General features: G+C 39.9%; 1 protein-coding gene across 1 annotated transcript in view; it reads right to left on the bottom strand.

Moving 5' to 3' along the window:
* The window catches only part of LOC136694489 (xylosyl- and glucuronyltransferase LARGE1), a 56,842-nt gene that overhangs the window by 3,881 nt on the left and 34,325 nt on the right, over nucleotides 1–18,636 (bottom strand). Inside the window, exons 7-14 of the mRNA XM_066668103.1 lie at nucleotides 17,178–17,282; nucleotides 13,763–13,875; nucleotides 9,935–10,060; nucleotides 8,127–8,282; nucleotides 6,356–6,519; nucleotides 2,265–2,543; nucleotides 1,773–1,919; nucleotides 450–645 (exon numbers count right to left, since the gene is read on the bottom strand). Coding sequence (XP_066524200.1) covers nucleotides 450–645; nucleotides 1,773–1,919; nucleotides 2,265–2,543; nucleotides 6,356–6,519; nucleotides 8,127–8,282; nucleotides 9,935–10,060; nucleotides 13,763–13,875; nucleotides 17,178–17,282 — 1,286 coding nt within the window. The remainder of the gene's footprint in view (nucleotides 1–449; nucleotides 646–1,772; nucleotides 1,920–2,264; nucleotides 2,544–6,355; nucleotides 6,520–8,126; nucleotides 8,283–9,934; nucleotides 10,061–13,762; nucleotides 13,876–17,177; nucleotides 17,283–18,636) is intronic.

Raw genomic sequence — 18,636 nt, 5'->3', positions numbered from 1 at the left:
ATATGAATCGTCAGGGCTTGATATAGTACTAGATCATTGTTCAACTCATTACAGAAACGCTGGAAAATAACGACAAACAATGCGGCCACCATTATTCATTAATAATAAGCACATTTTTAGTCAAGCTTCATAGATCAAGCTCTTCTTTATTCTACAAAGAACCAGTCTCTGCAAAGAAAACAGAGTGGCTTTAAATAAAACACTGAATGCATCCTTTGGCAGCTCCATTTCTTGCTGCAAGATTACCTTTGCTAAGTGGCTTTGCTAAGTGTTTCATTTGTAAAAACCACACAGTGGAAAGCAAGCAGTTTTGAGAGTAAAGGTAGAATTACCAAGTAGTTTCTGGCCTACAGAATCTGTGGTTGGCCTCAGTGAAGTGTGGGATATACAGAGAGAGAATGGACATAGCTGCTGCCTTTTGCCAACAAAGTTAATGACAATTGGTTTACCTGTGCATCCAGCTCCATAATGTGGGCTACTTTGTTCCAGCCGAATCCCACAAACCTGCGGTCATACTCTGGACAGTCTCTCCTCACCATTACGTACGGCTCAAAGTCGGCCTCCCACTGCACTCTGTACGGTGTTGTAGCTGTCCGCCATTTGGCAAAGTTAGTCGGAGCGTGGCCTTTTGTCCACACATGATACCTGAGGAAATAGAAATAGGAACTCTACTTTGCTAGAAGTCACAGGTGCCTGGGAAGATAAAAAAGGTAAAATCTGAACTGCAGTATGGCATATTTCCTTGTTGCCCAAGACAACAGTGGAGAGTTCAGTGAGAAATTAGAAATGAGCAACAGAATACTATTTTTATTAATATCTTTCATTATTAAATGATTAACTAACCTTACTAAAGCAAACAATAACTTGTCCAACAGCATGTACAATAACTCGTAAAAAAAAATAAAACTCCACATCTGAATGTGTTTTGGTTATGTGTCTCCACGCCTTAACAACAGCATCAGTTGTGTCAGGTAATGATTACACCATTTTGATGAAAGTGTGCTTGTTTTAGTTGCTGTTCCAAACTGAGAAGTCAGGATGGGGTCTGGTGATTTTGCTGCTAAGTAAAACTGTCCCCGTGTTTGATCATGTCTGTTGAACAAGTCACGTAAGCCTCTTCCACACATGCACAGCAACACAGAAATGTTTACCCGGAGGAGCTGTATGTGTGAATGCAAACACACGCAACATCTGTCCTGGACTTTACGCAGACTTTATCCCACGCTGGGTAAATTCAGGGTCTGCGCATGTGAGAATGGAGCCGCTAATGCTCTGGAGTTTCTCCTGCATAGCCACCACACCACGCCTCAAGCATGCAGCACATTTCCCACTGAGAGAGTGTATCTGACACACACTGTGCTGCATGCATGAAAGGACCACTCCGGGACATCGCCGGACCTGATTTCTCTAGAGATTCTCTGGAGTTCATGTGTGAAAGAGGCAATACATACACCCTACAGCTGTCATTTTGACATGAGATGTCGTGTGGACATCAAGCACAAAGTTCATAGAAGAAGCTAAAATGAACAAGTAGCAGAATCTCAAGAGACTGATGTAATCTGTACCTGACATATATGGCAAGGTGGCACTTAACGTAGTATAAGAGAAGAAATAATGCATGCAGCAACTTTGTCCACCCAGAAAGCTTTTAGGTTATGCTGTTCAAAGAGGCTAATGCCTTTGAGGGCTGTAAAATATTTATAGGATGAATGCACTATTATAGCAGGTCCCTGAACAGTTAGTGTCAATGTGTGTGACAGTTTTTTGCAAACCTGAAGGTGAAGAGGGTGCCCATATCCAACTGGGACAGAAGCTCCGCCTTGGATTTAGGATAGGACAAACGGTACCGCAGCGTCTCAAATGCAGGGACCACCAGAGCCTTCTTAGTGTTGGCCATGTCCAACTGCATCACTGACTTCCTGCAGGAGGTACATCGTACATGTTTCAAGCCCTAACAGAAATCCCCTAAAAAAAGAGCTTGTCCATACAGTAGCATTTCTGGATGCTGTCCAATTTTATAAAATCCTACACGTTAGTCACCTTCTGTCTACCTCAAAAATGTGGTAAAGCATCTAGGCCTCTGGAGCCCACAAGGAAGCATTCATTCTTGATCTATTCTGTCCAACGTTTCTCCATTTGAAGCAGGTAATGAAGGAGACTAAAGAGCTTCAGAGCTCTTGAATTAAAAGTTGTATGTTGCGGCTTGAACAGAATAAATAATGGAGAACTGAAGTTTCAATCTCTGCTCTAAGCAGCAGTCTTACCTGAGGTACTCGTAGAGTCCATACATGGGTAAGAAGTCGATGTCGGACAGGAACATGTAGGGGGTGTTGACCTGCCTCATGGCCACGTTGCGCAGCAGGTTAACGGGGTAGAACTGACCCTCCTTGTAGACGATGTGGTATCCCACATTGCTTCTGCTCATTAGCACCTCCGAGCCCTGAGCGTAGCGCAGGAACTGCTGGGCCTCAGCGTCCGACAGATACAGAGCCAGACTGATGGGACCCTCCCAGTGTTTACAGATGGCCTCCAGCATCTGCAGCCTGCAACAGATCAACATTGCCTCGCATCAAACATACAAACGCCCTTTTAGTAATCAACATGGAGAACCACCCACACAAAGATTCAGACTTGTACAATTGTATTACTGATGTCAGACAACTCTGGATTAGTCCGCTGGATTTCAAACTGGTGTACTCAGGAAAGGTTATACATCCCTGATTGTCAGTGAGGCTGTTTACAGACAAAGAAAATGGAAGTAGATTTATCGCCCAAAATGGAAAGCAAAGCTTTTACCCTTTCTCATCACCCTGACCTTTTCAGTCGAGTGGAGCCAGTAAAGTGCGACATCATTCTCACCTTATCAAGTCAGTAAGGACAAAACTGCACCCAGAAATGGACAGGAGAAAAACTGCCTTGACTTTTAAATGCTGCCAACATCTATTTTGTAGATATCAGGGTATAGATTTCTCCACAGTCCTTTGTCACAGTCCTCTCGATATGGAATAGTCAATCACTTGTCGTTCCCAAAAATACTTCAGTGTCTCTGACTGCAGGAAAGAAATAAACAGCAAATCCGATATGGGTCCTAACTCTTGCCATTTGAAATCAATGCCAATGCCTTCAAAATTGGCTGACTTTCAGAGATGTCAGAAAAACAGACGGATGCTCAAACCCCCTTATCTGAATCTGACTTATCCACCATATGCAGAACAAGCAAACCAGCTTACTCTCAGGGAGATGAGGGTAAATGAGAGCCTGTTTTTTTTTTAAATAGCATGTAAAATTTAAAACCTATTGTAATCTGGACAATGAAAAATATAAGCCTGTTCTAGCACACAAAGTGTCTACTTGTGAAGATCTGAGTCATTGTTTATCCAGAAGAATATCTGTATCTACTATTCAAGACTTCTCAGCAGAATGTTAGAACAAGAAAAAACTCATTGCTCACAGTGACTCTGCTGTTGAATTAAAATGCCTAAAATTAACTGATTCAATTTAACAATCTACCCTATTGTTCACAAAACAAGTTCCTTAAATGTGTATTGATGTAAAACACACAAAAGATGATAATTTCTTGGCTACATATCCTTTGAGAGTACCGTCAATTCAAGTGGTTATTAGGTTTCGATTTGGGGTATTGCATGAGTGAAGATAGAGGAATAGATTTCTTTAGAGATGCCATTGTATCTGAACATGAAGATCATGATTATTATGATAACTTTAATGACAACAGTGGCTACAATGTTCATATAATATGATGACAATTTACATTTCAGCTATTCAACATGAGCCCACATCCTGGCCATTTTAGAGAAAGCAAAACCAAACCAACCGTATTGTCACATTCTATCCTTCTATGGAAATTTGCAACCTAAGTTCTGACTTTCCGCTATGATTCCAGCTCAATCAGAACTGGCTCAGTCAGTGTGTCACTCAGTCAGCTTCAATGCCTTCCATAAAGAAGTGTGGGCAGGAATGACCTAAAATCTGACCTTTCCTGATGATTCCACTTCAATCAGAACCGACTCGGTCAGTACCTCGGTCTAAAGCTGACCTATCACAGAGTTTGGAGATCTAATGAGACAGTGGGCCATGAGTGAAGGCTGGTGCTCAGTGGTGAATACCAATGCAGAGGCCTGCAGGCTTTCTGCTCCCTGCCTCCTGCTTATCAATATGGACCAGTGGAAATGAAGAACTTTCTCATTCTCGCACAGATAATAAAACTGAAGCCGTGAGCCAAAACCAAAAGCTGAAAACCTGACAATGGGAAGACTGCCTTGGTTTCTGGAAAAACTTGCCACATGACATCATTAGCAATCGCAAAGCGTTCATAAATCATAAATAGACAGCTTCTATTTTGAAAGTTTAGCTAACAGAATTTTATTATGCATCACTGGTTAGAGGTCTGCACAAGCTGGGATTACCAAATGCTCTGTGACTGTGAAATAATTTTCCAGGTGCGGTGGACTAATTCTTAGGTGCATGTGCAGGTGGATGGGCTGGCACAGTGATGAACACACAAGTCAGTGTGTGCTGCCAAGTATGGTGCTGGGATTTGAGGGTGGGTGTGGCAGGAAACACTACTGAACTGGTGTGCGTGTGGATTGGACGTGTGGCTGAAGTGGGACGGTGTGGACGTTAATAATTAAGCATTAATGCTGACCTCTGCAGACTACAGAAATCTCTGTGGTGGGAGAAAAGCAAGAAAAACAAACAAACCTCAGCTAACATTAATACAATTTCACCGAGATACAAAAATCAATGTGTCAAGGTTCCAGTTCAGAACCAGAAAAATAACTTTGATATAAAGAGCTTTGAAAGCATCATCAAAAGTTCACAGCTCTCATTGATTCAGCCACAGCCTTCACCAAATGAGTAAAATCAGATCTCTGGACTATTATTAGAACACCAAAGACCTTGTTTACCTAGAGCAAACAACACACAAACAGTCTTTCTCACATCCTGCCTGTGTTAACTTGCAGAGTAGCTCAATATGAAGATATCTTCGTATAGACTTTTGCAATCTTTGCACAAGGCCCAAATAATATTGATAAATATGAATAAACAATTGCAATAAAAAAAAACATGATAAACATTTAAGCATATTATGTTTACAGTCATCAGCCATAACATTATGAAATTTACAAAAGATAAATACTAGCAATTCTTCATAGATACCCAAGATTTTTATTTTTTTTTCCCTATTAAACAATTCATTGGGACATATTCCATTTTTATACACCTAGAGGTCTGTGGTAGTAATTCACAATCTTCATCCAGCAAAATTAAGATCTGCCACATCACAGTACAAAATTTCCCAAAGAAATAGGAAAGCTATTAAAATCATCTCTATCAATATGCTTTTCATTGCCTTATTTTGATTAAGACTACAATATAATAATGATTATTTTAGACTATATATAATGTTTTGTATTCGTTTACAAAATATATTATTTAACATGATATTATTTATTTATAATGTATAATGAATGATAATAGGGGCGGCACGGTGGAGCAGCAGGTAGTGTCGCAGTCACACAGCTCCAGGGGCCTGGAGGTTGTGGGTTCGATTCCCGCTCCAGGTGACTGTCTGTGAGGAGTTGGTGTGTTCTCCCTGTGTCCGCGTGGGTTTCCTCCCACAGTCCAAAAACACACGTTGGTAGGTGGATTGGCGACTCAAAAGTGACCGTAGGTGTGAGTGTGTGAGTGAATGTGTGTGTCTGTGTTGCCCTGTGAAGGACTGGAGCCCCCTCCAGGGTGTATTCCTGCCTTGCGCCCAATGATTCCAGGTAGGCTCTGGACCCACCGCAACCCTGAATTGGATAAGCGGTTACAGATAATGAATGAATGAATATATATGTACGAAGACGTACAAGCTAATCATTTTTTTCTCCATGTTCTGAAAGAAATTTTAATCTAGTCTCTGTCTTGTTCTTTCCTCTCGGCCACTCTCAGTCTCATTGTTGACTTAGGCTCGACTACTAAAACTCTTGGTCTTGACCCTGACGCAATGTGTCCCTGTCTTGTTCTTGACCCTGACTTGGCTTTACACAGTAAATTCACCAATGTTAAACCAACACTATTACTGTTAGCTTAACACTGAGAGTGTTAAATGATTACACTAACAGTGTTAATTCGAATTTTATACCATCTCCTTTGACAATAATGGTTTACAAAACATTTAAATATTCAATATTATATTAAAACGTTAAGGCTTTTCAAAGTTATAGCCCTATATTTACATCATCATAAACACTGACATACATGCATAAAAAATACCAGTATCGGCATGGCAAATTCAGAATTCCACAACTGTGCATCCTTAATATATAACATCCGTATAGAAACATACCTGTCCATAGAGAGCTGAGCCACTAGTGTAACGTCAGTGTTGTCTGTGCTGGGCTGGTACTCATAGTGCAGGAAGTAAAGGTGTGTGCGGTGAACAGTGAAGCGTTCTCTCCGGAACTCATAACACGGATCATCCTCATCCAGCTCCAGCAGAGTCTTCTGGAGCTGAGGAAACAGCAGGAATAACGGTGAGATTCAACGACATCACTAATAATATCCGCACTGCTAATAATACTACTACAATCAGCAGTGTTACAAGAAGTAATGAACAGTAAATCCATTTTTTCCTTCCTGTGGGGAACTTAAACACTTGCACAGTCAACAGACAGAGGAAAAGGTGCTCAGATACTTGACACTTTATTCTCCTTAGAGCCCTCATTAATATTAAGCAGTGCTTTTAATTGGAACATTGCCAGAGGGAAAAATATTTTGTTGGGCTTTAGGAAATTTCCATTTTTATACACAATAGTATAGGTGTCACCATAAGTAACACTTAAAAATTACTTTACAAACAAATTAATAAATCTCTCAGTTGCTGAAAGGCACTGGACACTTTTAATCTATTTGTGGCTGAAACATGCAAAGCTGAGGAAAGCTGGGCCAGTTAATTCCTGAGTGACTTCATTAGCCCAAGCATTCCATTAATGTGATTTAAATAGCTTCTCCAACTCAGCAAAATCGAGTGGACCGCATGTTTCTCGAGTTAAGAAGGACCCATTAAATTGATTAGTACTACAAAAGCAGTGCCAAGGCCGTCCTAGAAAATGTCAAGCTAAGAATGATTTGATTAATTAAGGAAACTGGAGATGTCCTGGAAAACTTGGAAAACTGTGGCAAATCGGTATTATTCCCACCAGGAAAACATGAAGGCTGTGCGCTTTTGTTTAAAGGATCCCCCTGCCACTTTTTTTTTTTTTTTTTGTTTACAATATTTCCACTTTAGTGTACACACAATGTCCAATAAACCGATGTATCTGAAATGCAATTCCACAGTAGGCACTTGTGAAACGAAGCAGATTAGGATTAGGATACATCAGTGAGGCTGCACACAGCAAGCAGGCAGTGATGCTGACGTCCCCTCCGCAGGGATGCAGCCCATATCACACTCGTCTGATCCTTCCACACACTCTCTCAACATGCCTTACAAAAAAGTGTCTCATTATAAAGACCACCTGCTGTTCTTGCTATGAGGAGAGGGAACGACCCTGGATGAACGCAAATGTGCGGGCATGCAGGAGTGCACGCACACACACACACACACAGTCACATGAAAGACCCATCTGTGTCTCTCACCCACAGAGGCATCTGTCATTTCACAGAGAGAGAGAGAGAGGATACTTTCCCTCGTACCCTATACAAACATTTAACCTCTGCCACAAGTAGTTTTTTCCCTGACCAAATAACTCCGCTCAGACTCATATGAGTTATGTGTCGACAGGAATTGTTATCATCATTCTCTCTGTTCATTAGTCTGCTTGTTCCTAAACTGCAGTATGAAATTAAGCTGAGCTAATTTTTTATTTTTTATTGTATGGTGTATTTACTGTATATTCTTTGCTGTGGTTTTGTGCTGCTCATGGGCCTGAGAAATGGCCCTTCATTCCAATAAAGAGTTACAATAAGGATCCGTTGACTTGATTTGAATACAATTTAATTCTTACAAAAATCTTCCAAGACCTTGTGTAGCCTTCTCAGAAGAGTAGAGGCTTATTTCCCCACAGTTCACTGTGAGTTCCATCAATTTCTCTTTTATTTATTTTTCCTGTACCTACGTTTTCACTGTTGTGGTCGGTCTCGCTGGGGCAGCCAAAGAGCTCCCTCCTCAGCAGGTTTCCATCATACTCCAGGAAGGTCAGGTACAGGTTCCTGAAGAACTCCACATGCTTGTTCTTCACCCGGAGCTTCTTAGGAGAGTTCCAGTGGATCACCTGTCCAAACAGACAAAGGCAGAGAGAATGTTCGCTGTGTTTATAAAAATAGTTTATGAAACTGGAAGTGTGAGACATGAGTGAAGAGGGCCCAGTCAACCATGCTGTCATTTGGCAATGAGGTGTATCTGCTTCTACGCTGGCCTCAGGTGTGTTTGGGTAGAAAGGTCAGTGTTAGAGCCAGTGCAGCTTAAGAGAACAGCAGTTGCAGTTGGGGAGGAGCAGGGGGCACCAGGCAGCTATTCCTCTACTGTCACTCAGCCATTCACAGAGGACATAGGACACACACACACACACACACACACACACACACACACACATATTCTGAGAGCAGATGGTCACAGTCAGCAGGAAGGAATTCATACATACACCATCACAGATATGCCCCTTCCCTTATCTGCCTCTTTCTCATCAGCTATATATGAGATTTCAGCTGCTCCTTCTCCACTAAAGATGGCTCTCAAAAGGCTTTCCATTCCCTGTGTAGTGCACTATGTAAGTTATAATATGCAGTCTTCTACACCCTTCTATACTTGTGCATATGTGACTTAATCCCCATTGACTATTACTTGCAGACACTGTACACTGAGGGCAGGAGCCAACATTTAAATTCCTATGTTGTGCACTATGTACAGAGTAGGGAGCCACTTAATATTCAGCCTAAATCTTGTAGAGCTCTAGCAGTGATCGATCCACAGAATATTATTAGAGCTTCTCCCACAAGCAAAAGTTGTTTATATTATTAATGGATGTTGTCTTTATTAGCTTAGAACCTGACAGCTGTATTCAACATCACATTTTAAATGCTTGTAGTGATCTACTATAAATATCTACCTGATGTTTCTAACATAAACATAGACTATATGTTCATCTCTACAATTATCAGGACCCTTGTTAAAGAAGGCTGAAATGACCATGAACAAACGGTTACAATGTAAATATGATACTAACATAACCTCTGATTGATTGAGGGACACTTGCATAGATAATACAATTGAAGCATGTTCCCTCTTATATTTTATCCATGACTTCCTTTTTCATTGGGTTAAAAAAAAATAAATTAATTGACATTCTTGAGTCCAAGTTCCCCAAGGCTTTCGTCATTATGGGGAAGAATCAGTGAAATTATAAATTATATGAAACCAAAGGGTTTTGACAGATGCTAGACAAAAACAACAATGGATACACACCTGGAAATGCATTCACTACTGTGCTATTAAGTATTAAATAGCCAACCTTTTTTTGACCACATTTACTTCCATTAAAATTTAGATTTCCTTCACACTGTCAGTGTGAGACTGAGCCAACTGAAAACAAAACTATTTTTAATGATTGCTCCCACTCAAAGAAGCCAATAATCCTGGCTACTGTAGAATGTTTATGTGCAGACAACTATAATGTTATCAGTCAACAATGTCAACAGCTGAAGACTGTTGAAGGTATCAATAATTCTGCATTTGTTGTCGATTTCAAGGCTCAGAATCATGACAAATGCAAAATTAGTTTTATGATTATTTTGAGTTTTGAATATAACATAATAGAATTTCTGATTAGATTCCTCTGTTCTGGGAATAAAACTACCTGTATTCATGAACTACTAGTCTACTTTTACTCATATTTTATACACAAAAAGTCTCCCCCAACCCCCTCACCTTGAGGTCAGACACGTCTTTGTAGCACTTCTCAGAGCGGGTGTGGTCAGACAGCTGGACGTTCCAAAAGCAGGGCAGCTGGTGAACCAGGAAGGGGTTCTGTTTGATCACTGCGTTGAAGATATCCTGCAAAGCACAAAAGTAGAGCTCACATTCGGTTCCATCAGATACTAACAGACCTGTGGACAATGTCAGGCTTCCTTATGACATACAAAAATAATGTGTGTAGTTTATATATATATATATATATATATATATATATATATATATATATATATATATATATATATAGTTAAATTGGGGAATAAGAGAAAAGCGTTCTCTTATTACTTTGGCTCAATGGACAAAGTAGATTTAGGTTTTTTGAGATCACGTTAAATCATCATACTCCTCAGAATGCACACATCACATTAAACATTTGGTCAATCCCAAGGTTAGTTGTGCTTTAAAACTTCATCAGATTACACAGCACTGAATTCCAATTGGTTTTAACCAATGAAAGACTAATAAAAAAAACATCTAGAAATAGAGTTTATGTTAAAAAGTAAACATCATATGATGGATCTAAAATGGACACTATTATGAACAGCTGAGAAAGCAGTTTCTTGGCTAAACATGGTTGGACACTTGTTTAACTACACCGCATCCTGAGAGAGAGTCAGATCAAAGAACTGTTAAATCTACAGTAACACTGCCAAATGGAAAAATGATACAAGCTTGGTATCTGTTCTAATCTACAGCAGTTCACGATAACAGAATTGCTAGCTTCTTCCAAAACCTGCCACAAGCCCTGTTAAACATGTAGAAACATTAAGACAAAAAAAAAATCACTTATTTAATATTCGACTTAATGTGGTCTTCATAGAGCTCAAAAATCATTCTCGATATTTGACCTGAAAGTACCTCTATGTGGAACTGAGGTTAATGATGTAGAATCATCACAGATGTGCCTCAGAGCATGGACTGGACTGGTATGAAAGCAAATGGAAATAAAGGAGATGCTTGGGAGTGAAGATCAGACAGAGGATCTGGATAGATGAAAACTGTCTAAAAAAAGGAAGTGTTAAGAACAGTGGCTGTGAAAAAAATCAAAAAGTGCTGAAGTGCTCAGAGATGGAGTTTCAGAGAGATATGTCAGAGCGTGAAAGAGAGAAAGTGTGAGGGAGGCAGAGGGCAGAGGCCTTTGAGGAGGAGATGAAAGATGTGACCCTGAGTGTTTGGTGATAGAAGAAACCAAACGCTTGAGGCTGTTGAAGCTCAGGTCCTGGATTTGCTGGAGAAAGTATGGGCAGAGAGCTGCATTAAAGCAGGCTAAGAAGCTGTTTGGTATGACAGCTAGGTGTTGTGCTGTCGATCAGACATCATGTTCACAGCAGTGAACAAAAAATGTTGGCAGTTGGAGACAAACATATACAGTACATCAGCTTTCATACTGGCTCATGCCAGAGTTTAGAAAACGCAATGAAAAGAATATTTTGACATTAAGAACATTTTAAGTGCAGCAAAGCTTATCACAGCTGATGATCTTTCAAAATACTTTTGCTGTGGAATTTTTAAAACGTTCCTTGCAAACCTTAGAAGCTTCTACTCTTTCTGCAATGCCTTACATACAGGGTGGGCCATTTATATGGATACACCTTAATAAAATGGGAATGGTTGGTGATATTAACTTCCTGTTTGTGGCACATTAGTATATGGGAGGGGGAAAACTTTTCAAGATGGGTGGTGACCATGGTGGCCATTTTGAAGTCGGCCATTTTGGATCCAACTTTTGTTTTTTTTCCCCAATGGGAAGAGGGTCATTTGACACATCAAACATATTGGGAATTTCACAAGAAAAACAATGGTTTTAACATAACTTTGAAAAAAATAAACAAAAAGGGGAGATTAGAATCCGCCGTACTGAAACTGAGGCGACGCTAGCCACAGAGTTAAAAAAAAATAAAAAACACTGGTTGCATGAACAAGCCGTGACGGAATTGCTCTCTAACTATAGTGTCTTAACAATCTGCCTCATGAGGACAGACCACCATTAGAATGCTGTCTACTTGAACAGTTGTCCAAGCAGTCAGTGCCTACCTAGGCAGCTCACTAGGTTTGGGGACAGACCTAATATTTCAGGGTATTCTGGCAATGACGATATTCTTGGCAATAGGGCAAAACTCTGAAAAATACATGAATTGATTTAAAGAAGGGTGGCACGGTGGCGCAGCAGGCAGCATCGCAGTCATACAGCTCCAGGGACCTGGAGGTCGTGGGTTCGAGTCCCGCTCCGGGTGACTGTCTGTTAGGAGTTTGGTGAGTTGTCCACTGGGTTTCCTCCAACAGTCAAAAACACACGTTGGTACGTGGATTGGCGACTCAAAAGTGTCCGTATGTGTGAGTGATTGTGTGAGTGTGTGCCGCCCTGTGAAGGACTGGCGCCCCCTCCAGGTTGTGTTCCTGCCTTGCACCCAGTGATTCTGGGTAGACTCCAGACCCACCGCAACCCTGAACTGGATAAGCGGTTACAGACAATGAATGAATAATTTTAAGAAAAAACTATTGCAACTGTTACATTGTATGTTGTACATGGTAATTATTTCATTTCATTTCATTATCTGTAACCGCTTATCCAGTTCAGGGTCACAGTGGGTCCAGAACCTACCTGGAATCATTGGGCGCAAGGCGGGAATACACCCTAGAGGGGGTGCCAGTCCTTCACAGGGCAACACACACACACACACACACACACACACGCATTCACACCTACGGACACTTTTGAGTCACTAATCCACCTACCAACGTGTGTTTTTGAACTGTGGGAGGAAACCGGAGCACCCGGAGGAAACCCACACGGACAAGGGGAGAACACACCTACGTAATATATATTAATTACGTTAAATTATTTCATTAAATAGTAAAATTTTCTTTTACTACATATGTAAATGTTTCAAACATTTGTTAAAAAAACAAAAAACAGTAACATACCAAGATTCTGATTTTGAAACAAATAAATATGTAGCATATAAACTATCATTATTATTATTTTTGTTTTTATTGTTTTAAAAATTATATTGATATTATCATGAAATGTACACAGCCCTAGTTCTTTGTCAAATTCTCTATGGATATTTTACTGGCAATGTTCACACAACTGAAAACTAAACTAATGGACATCAAACATTAAAAGTTTCTTCCAGATATTCTGTGTAATTATAAAATAACAGAAATTTACACCTACCTGGTATCTACACTCACTGTCCATTTTATCAGGTCAACTGACCATAAAGGAGCACTTTTTTCTCTCTACAATTAAAAACTGTGTTCACTCACTGTGCACTCTGTTAAACAAACCTACCTCATTAATCCACCTTAGAGATGTAATGTCAGTACTGCTGTGTCCGATCCAACACAACACACACTAAAACCACCACAACATTAATGTCACTGAAACGCTGAGATTGAGCCACTGTAGGGGTCCTATTCATTGAAGAGCAGGGTGAAGTTCACTATTTATTCCAGACAGTGAAGTAGATGGCTATATTTGTAAAGAAGACTGTGTACATCTCAGTGTCTGAACTTTGCAAAAATGTAGAATTAGCACAGGAATTCCTGACCAATTATAGTTGTGGATGTTTACTACCAGAACAACTCCCTGTTGGAAAAATACATTTGATCAACGTTGTGCACTTTACTGCTACCATGTGCAATGTTATGTTGGTCTGTTTGTGATGGGATCAGATATTAGAGATTGAAAAATTGCCTGAAAGCATATGGTCAGACTTTTGTAAATATGTTATTTAAACAAAGAACAGATCTGTACAGAAGTGATGTTCATGTTTGTACCTGATCTGCCAGTGATGTCGACAGCATGCTCATCAGCTCTCTCTCTGCTGTCAGTCTCCACATCTGCTCCCATCTGAGCTTCCTCAGACGATCCAACAGCAGGAGAATCACACCTGGAACACACACCCCCACACCAAGACACAGCAGGAGGGAGCCATTAAGCATTATTAAGATGAGCCACGCAGATGCCCTTTCACTAATCATGACCTTGATAATGCCATTCTCCACAGAATTTAGAACTAACATGCTATCAACCCAGCTGTCAGCCACACAGTTAGGGTAAAAAAAATCCACATTAAGAGCGCGACCATGTGGTGATGAGTGTCTGATTACTTTAAGCAGAATGGATGTATTAGGGAACACAGTGTGACAGTGGATTGAATAATGTGACAGCAGAGTAATGAGAGCTATGGCATTTCACTGGCGTGGCAGCAATCGTACTGGACTGACTGAATCATGGCATCTACTCTTGGTTAACTGACCGTAGCAGCATGCTTGATATGGACGAATGATGAATCTTGAACTGAAGAGGAGACTAAGTTTCAGAGAGTAGAATAAGCTCTTATCAGAAGAGTCTTGAGGACATGTAGAGTGCATCCACTTGAATTAATAAAAATAAATATACACACACCGCAAGAGGTATCAGAAACAAAGACTTGTTAACTGACCATAGACCTGTCCGGATAGCTGTTTTTTGGCTGATATATTTTCTCCCAGAAATAATTATGATAAATGATATCGTCATTTTAACACAGTTTTCCCCAAACCCACATAATGGCTCTAGAATAGAAAGTGGTTTAAATGTTGGTGACGTTCATTCTTTTGTAAATAAACACATCAGTAAACACAATGGGCGATTTTAAAGTCAGAAAATATCATTAAGGATAAGTCGATAATTATTGTAACAGCCCTAACTGATTAGTGTTTCAATAAAAAAAATTGCATAACTAAGGCATCAGTAAAATGGTTTGTGAATTATGCTTAAAGGCTAAGCACCAGCGATATGAAAGTGTCAAACACATAAATACAGTGGGATTTAAGTTCCTAACTTGTGTTTATTGATAGTCAGAACACATGTTATTTCTTACTAATTCAAGGAATAAGGTTTAAGGTTAAGGTTGGTACCCCCCTCAACGGTGTTCAGAAACTCTAATAGGTGTCTTGCCTGTGACGTAGATGGTGGACAACAACTCTAGAAGCTGCACTTAATTTAATGCAAAATGACGAAAAGGTGTGTTGTTTTTGGCTGCAATAATTTAATGTGCAGTGGGACATCTGTGCACAAATGGCCCAAAGATGTCAATTTTAAAAGGGCACTTTGGAAAGGACCATCCGCTCACTCCGTTATCTGTAGTGCTCATTTCACTGGTGCTTTTCCATCAATATGGGCATGTAAGGACACCAACAAAAAGTGTTCAAGAGCCTCTGTAACATGGAGGTAAATAGGGTAAGTACACTTACTTCGCCTGTTTTAGTTGGTCTTAGTTAACGTTAGCTTGACTTGCTAAACTCGGTGGCTCAGATTATACTCGGCTACGTAGCTGCATTACGGAGGTTTATAGAATTCGAGTTCAACTTCGATCACATTTACAAGAATAACGGCAAGTCTAAATTTGAGTTTAGCTTATTGCTAGGCTATTGTCATGAATAATGTTGGTTATTTAGCTAGCTAGATACTGTCATAACAGTCAGTCATAGCGGTGTTTTACCGTGGCATTGTTCAGCTGTTGTCCACCAGTGACGTCACGGTTGCGTTCAAGAATTTCCGTAGCGAACTCGGGTTTTTCCATCAGTTTAATAAAATTGTCAGTTTTAAAGCAAATTAAGCTGCTATTTTCATTTTAATTCATACTTATATATGTCAGTAACTAAAATAATGTAAAAGATTCATGGAGGTCCATTAAGCGGTGCTTAGCCTTTAAAAGCACATATTCCCTGATAGTGATGCTTATTCACAGGATTAGGAACACCTACATTGTATCTACACTCATTGTCCATTTTATCAGCTCCACTGACCACACAGGGGCACTCTAGTTCTCCAATTACAGAAAGTAGTCAACCTGTTTCTCTGCATACTTTCTTATCCCCATTTCACCCTGTTTTTCAAATGGTCAGGACCCCACGCAGTACAGCACAGAGCAGGTATGATTTGGGTGGTGGATCATTTTCAGCTCTGCATTGACACTGGCGTAGTGGTGGTGTGTTAGTGTGTGTTGCGCTGGTACAAGTGGATCAGACACCGCAGGACTACTGGTGTTTATAAATAATGTTCCCTCATACGAAGTATGCAAAAAACAGATAGACTTATTGTCAGTGGAGGTAGGTGTTCCTAATCCAGTGATCACTCAGTGTTCATTAGCGTGATATGTTATTGTGAAACTATAGCCATGATCTATATACAGAGGTTAAAAAAAAAGGGGATTTGAAATCTCATGCTGCTTTGTGCATGTTAAACATTTCAAGATGAACTAGAACCCTAATATAAAGAGAAGTGTGTTTTATACAGGGTCACTCTGCATGTACATGGCCTCTGTCACCGATCTAACAGCAGAGTTATGAATATAGTGACAGACATGACTGCTAAAGGAGAAAAACATCAAACGTTTATAGAACACTGAATTAAACAAACAAGAAATTCCATACGTTTCCTCTCTGAGGGAAAGAGCTTAACAAATAAAACATTTTACACCTGACTGTGTTCCATCTGTTACCAAAGCTGCAGAACAACAACTGCAGGAGGGTTACAGCCACTGTGAACATGCGTAATGCATCTAATATCAGTAATAAAAGCTCTAAGTTTGTTGCAGAAAACTGTTCATGAACTCCTTTTTTTTTAGAGCTTCCAGGGGAAGAAATAGTCATGAATGAAGTAGTAGATTTCTGCTGCAGAAACGTCTTGACAAATTTTCTGTTTATAAACTCCAAGGGTATGCAGAGCTTTTCTACACTGCCAATGACTCCGTGATAAAATGGAAGTACTCTACAGCTCTGTAGCAGCACAGTAGTAAAAACCTCTTTGGTCCTACAGTGGACTAGCCTAAAAGATGGTAAATATAAAAAACAATATGGCGTCTATACTATATAATTAAACACTTTCTCTGTTTAATCAAGCTGAATTTTTATTGTGCTCTTTCAGTGTAGCAGGTCAATAGGAAATACTTTCAACTTTTCTTTCATACAAGGAAGTATTTCCTTGCCTCTAACAATTTAGAACCTGGTAAAGTAGCTCTGCATGAAACGGATATGCCAACATGTGGCACAAAAATGAGATTACCTTAGGCAAGACCTCGCCACTCTGCTGTTAGAATAAGCTGTGTCAAAATGTAGGGTTATTATGGGTATGAAACATTTGATTATATTACATGTGGTGCTGCAAAATTTTCAAGTGCTAATGAATTCCACACTTTTGACTCACCGGTGTTGAAGCCTCTGCCCAGAGCAGGCCAAGGCCTATGATTCTTCCACAGATTCCCCAAATACCAATCACTCTGATTTTCTACCAGCCCCAAAACCTGCTGACCTGAGAGAGAGAGAGAGAGAGAGAGAGAGAAAGAGAGAGAGAGAGAGAAAGAGAGAGAAATTAGACACTCCTAATAACTGTAAGACCTGGTAGAGCACCAAAAATGTCAACATCAGATAAGCTTCTTAAAAGCTTTCAGCTTTAATAAAATATTAATTCCGTCTTTCCCTGGTGAGACAACAAAAATCCAAAAAGAAATAGCACAATATGATATATCAATATATCAAAATTAGGAACACACAGATATATTCTGAATACATATTTGCTGATAGCTCGTTAAGCAACTGTATAAAAATGCGAGGTAAACAGAATTAAATGTCACTTCTTATGTCCAATATTTAAAATGTACATTAAGCAAGGTGGCAAATGATGACAAGGCAGGAAAAGGGAGCAAAGGAAAACACCTGGTTTCAGGGGCTCAGGCAAGCGGAGAGCAATAATAGATGATTGGGGTGAGAGTGAGGGAACGATCAGCTTGGGGAAATGGAGAAGTAATTGTGCTGAGAGGGACAGGAGAACAGTAATTGTCAGCAGTTGGTGAAAGAGGCCTGAGTGTGTATATGTGTGTCCGTCTCTCAAAGTGGCAGCACCACAGTGCAGGTGTAATGAAGGCTGTGAGCTAGATTAATGAGTGTATCTGAGCAGCAGATCCATGTAAAAAATAAATAAATAAATACATTTTTAACAATCAATATATATCAGCACAATGTGACCATTAGGGGGACAAGAAAATAACAGGACTCGCCCTACAATGGTGTCTCCTTTATTAGGACTAACTATAACACGCCACTGTGCTTACGACTGATGCCGTCAGATTCAGCTGCTCTATTTATATTATGCAGATCACTCACACACCGTAGTTATCTGTAAATCATTTACTCTTGCAATGAAAAGACTCCATGGACTTGTCCTGTCATTATTTTGCAGCTCATCATTAGCATCTGGACAGGCCTGGACCTCAGCTTGTGTTGTTGAAAGCATGGCCAGCAGGCCCAAGCTGACCAGTGTAGAGGTTTGATTTGTCCTGCCTGACCCCAGCAATTCACCAAATCCATTCACAGGCAAACACAAACACACACATTTAAATATGATAAATTCAGTAAACAATCAAATTGTGTATTATGGACATTTTGAGTAGCTTGTGTTATGTAATATGTTTATGTGGTTAAAGTAATAGCTTTACTTTCACATGACTTATTAATTGTGCAGGTGTGCTAGCTTGCAGCATAAATATTTGAATTCCAACTACATAATAAGAACCTGTGTTAAACTGTGCATAGGATGTTATGGAATGCTCTGGAACATTACTTTCAAAGCACTGTTCAGTTCATAGGCAAAAATGGCTTAAACCCAA

The sequence above is a fragment of the Hoplias malabaricus genome, chromosome 4, assembly GCF_029633855.1.
Source record: "Hoplias malabaricus isolate fHopMal1 chromosome 4, fHopMal1.hap1, whole genome shotgun sequence".
NCBI lineage: Eukaryota > Metazoa > Chordata > Actinopteri > Characiformes > Erythrinidae > Hoplias > Hoplias malabaricus.
Note: the sequence above shows the minus strand (reverse complement) of the source record. Positions and strands in the feature narration are given on the sequence as shown.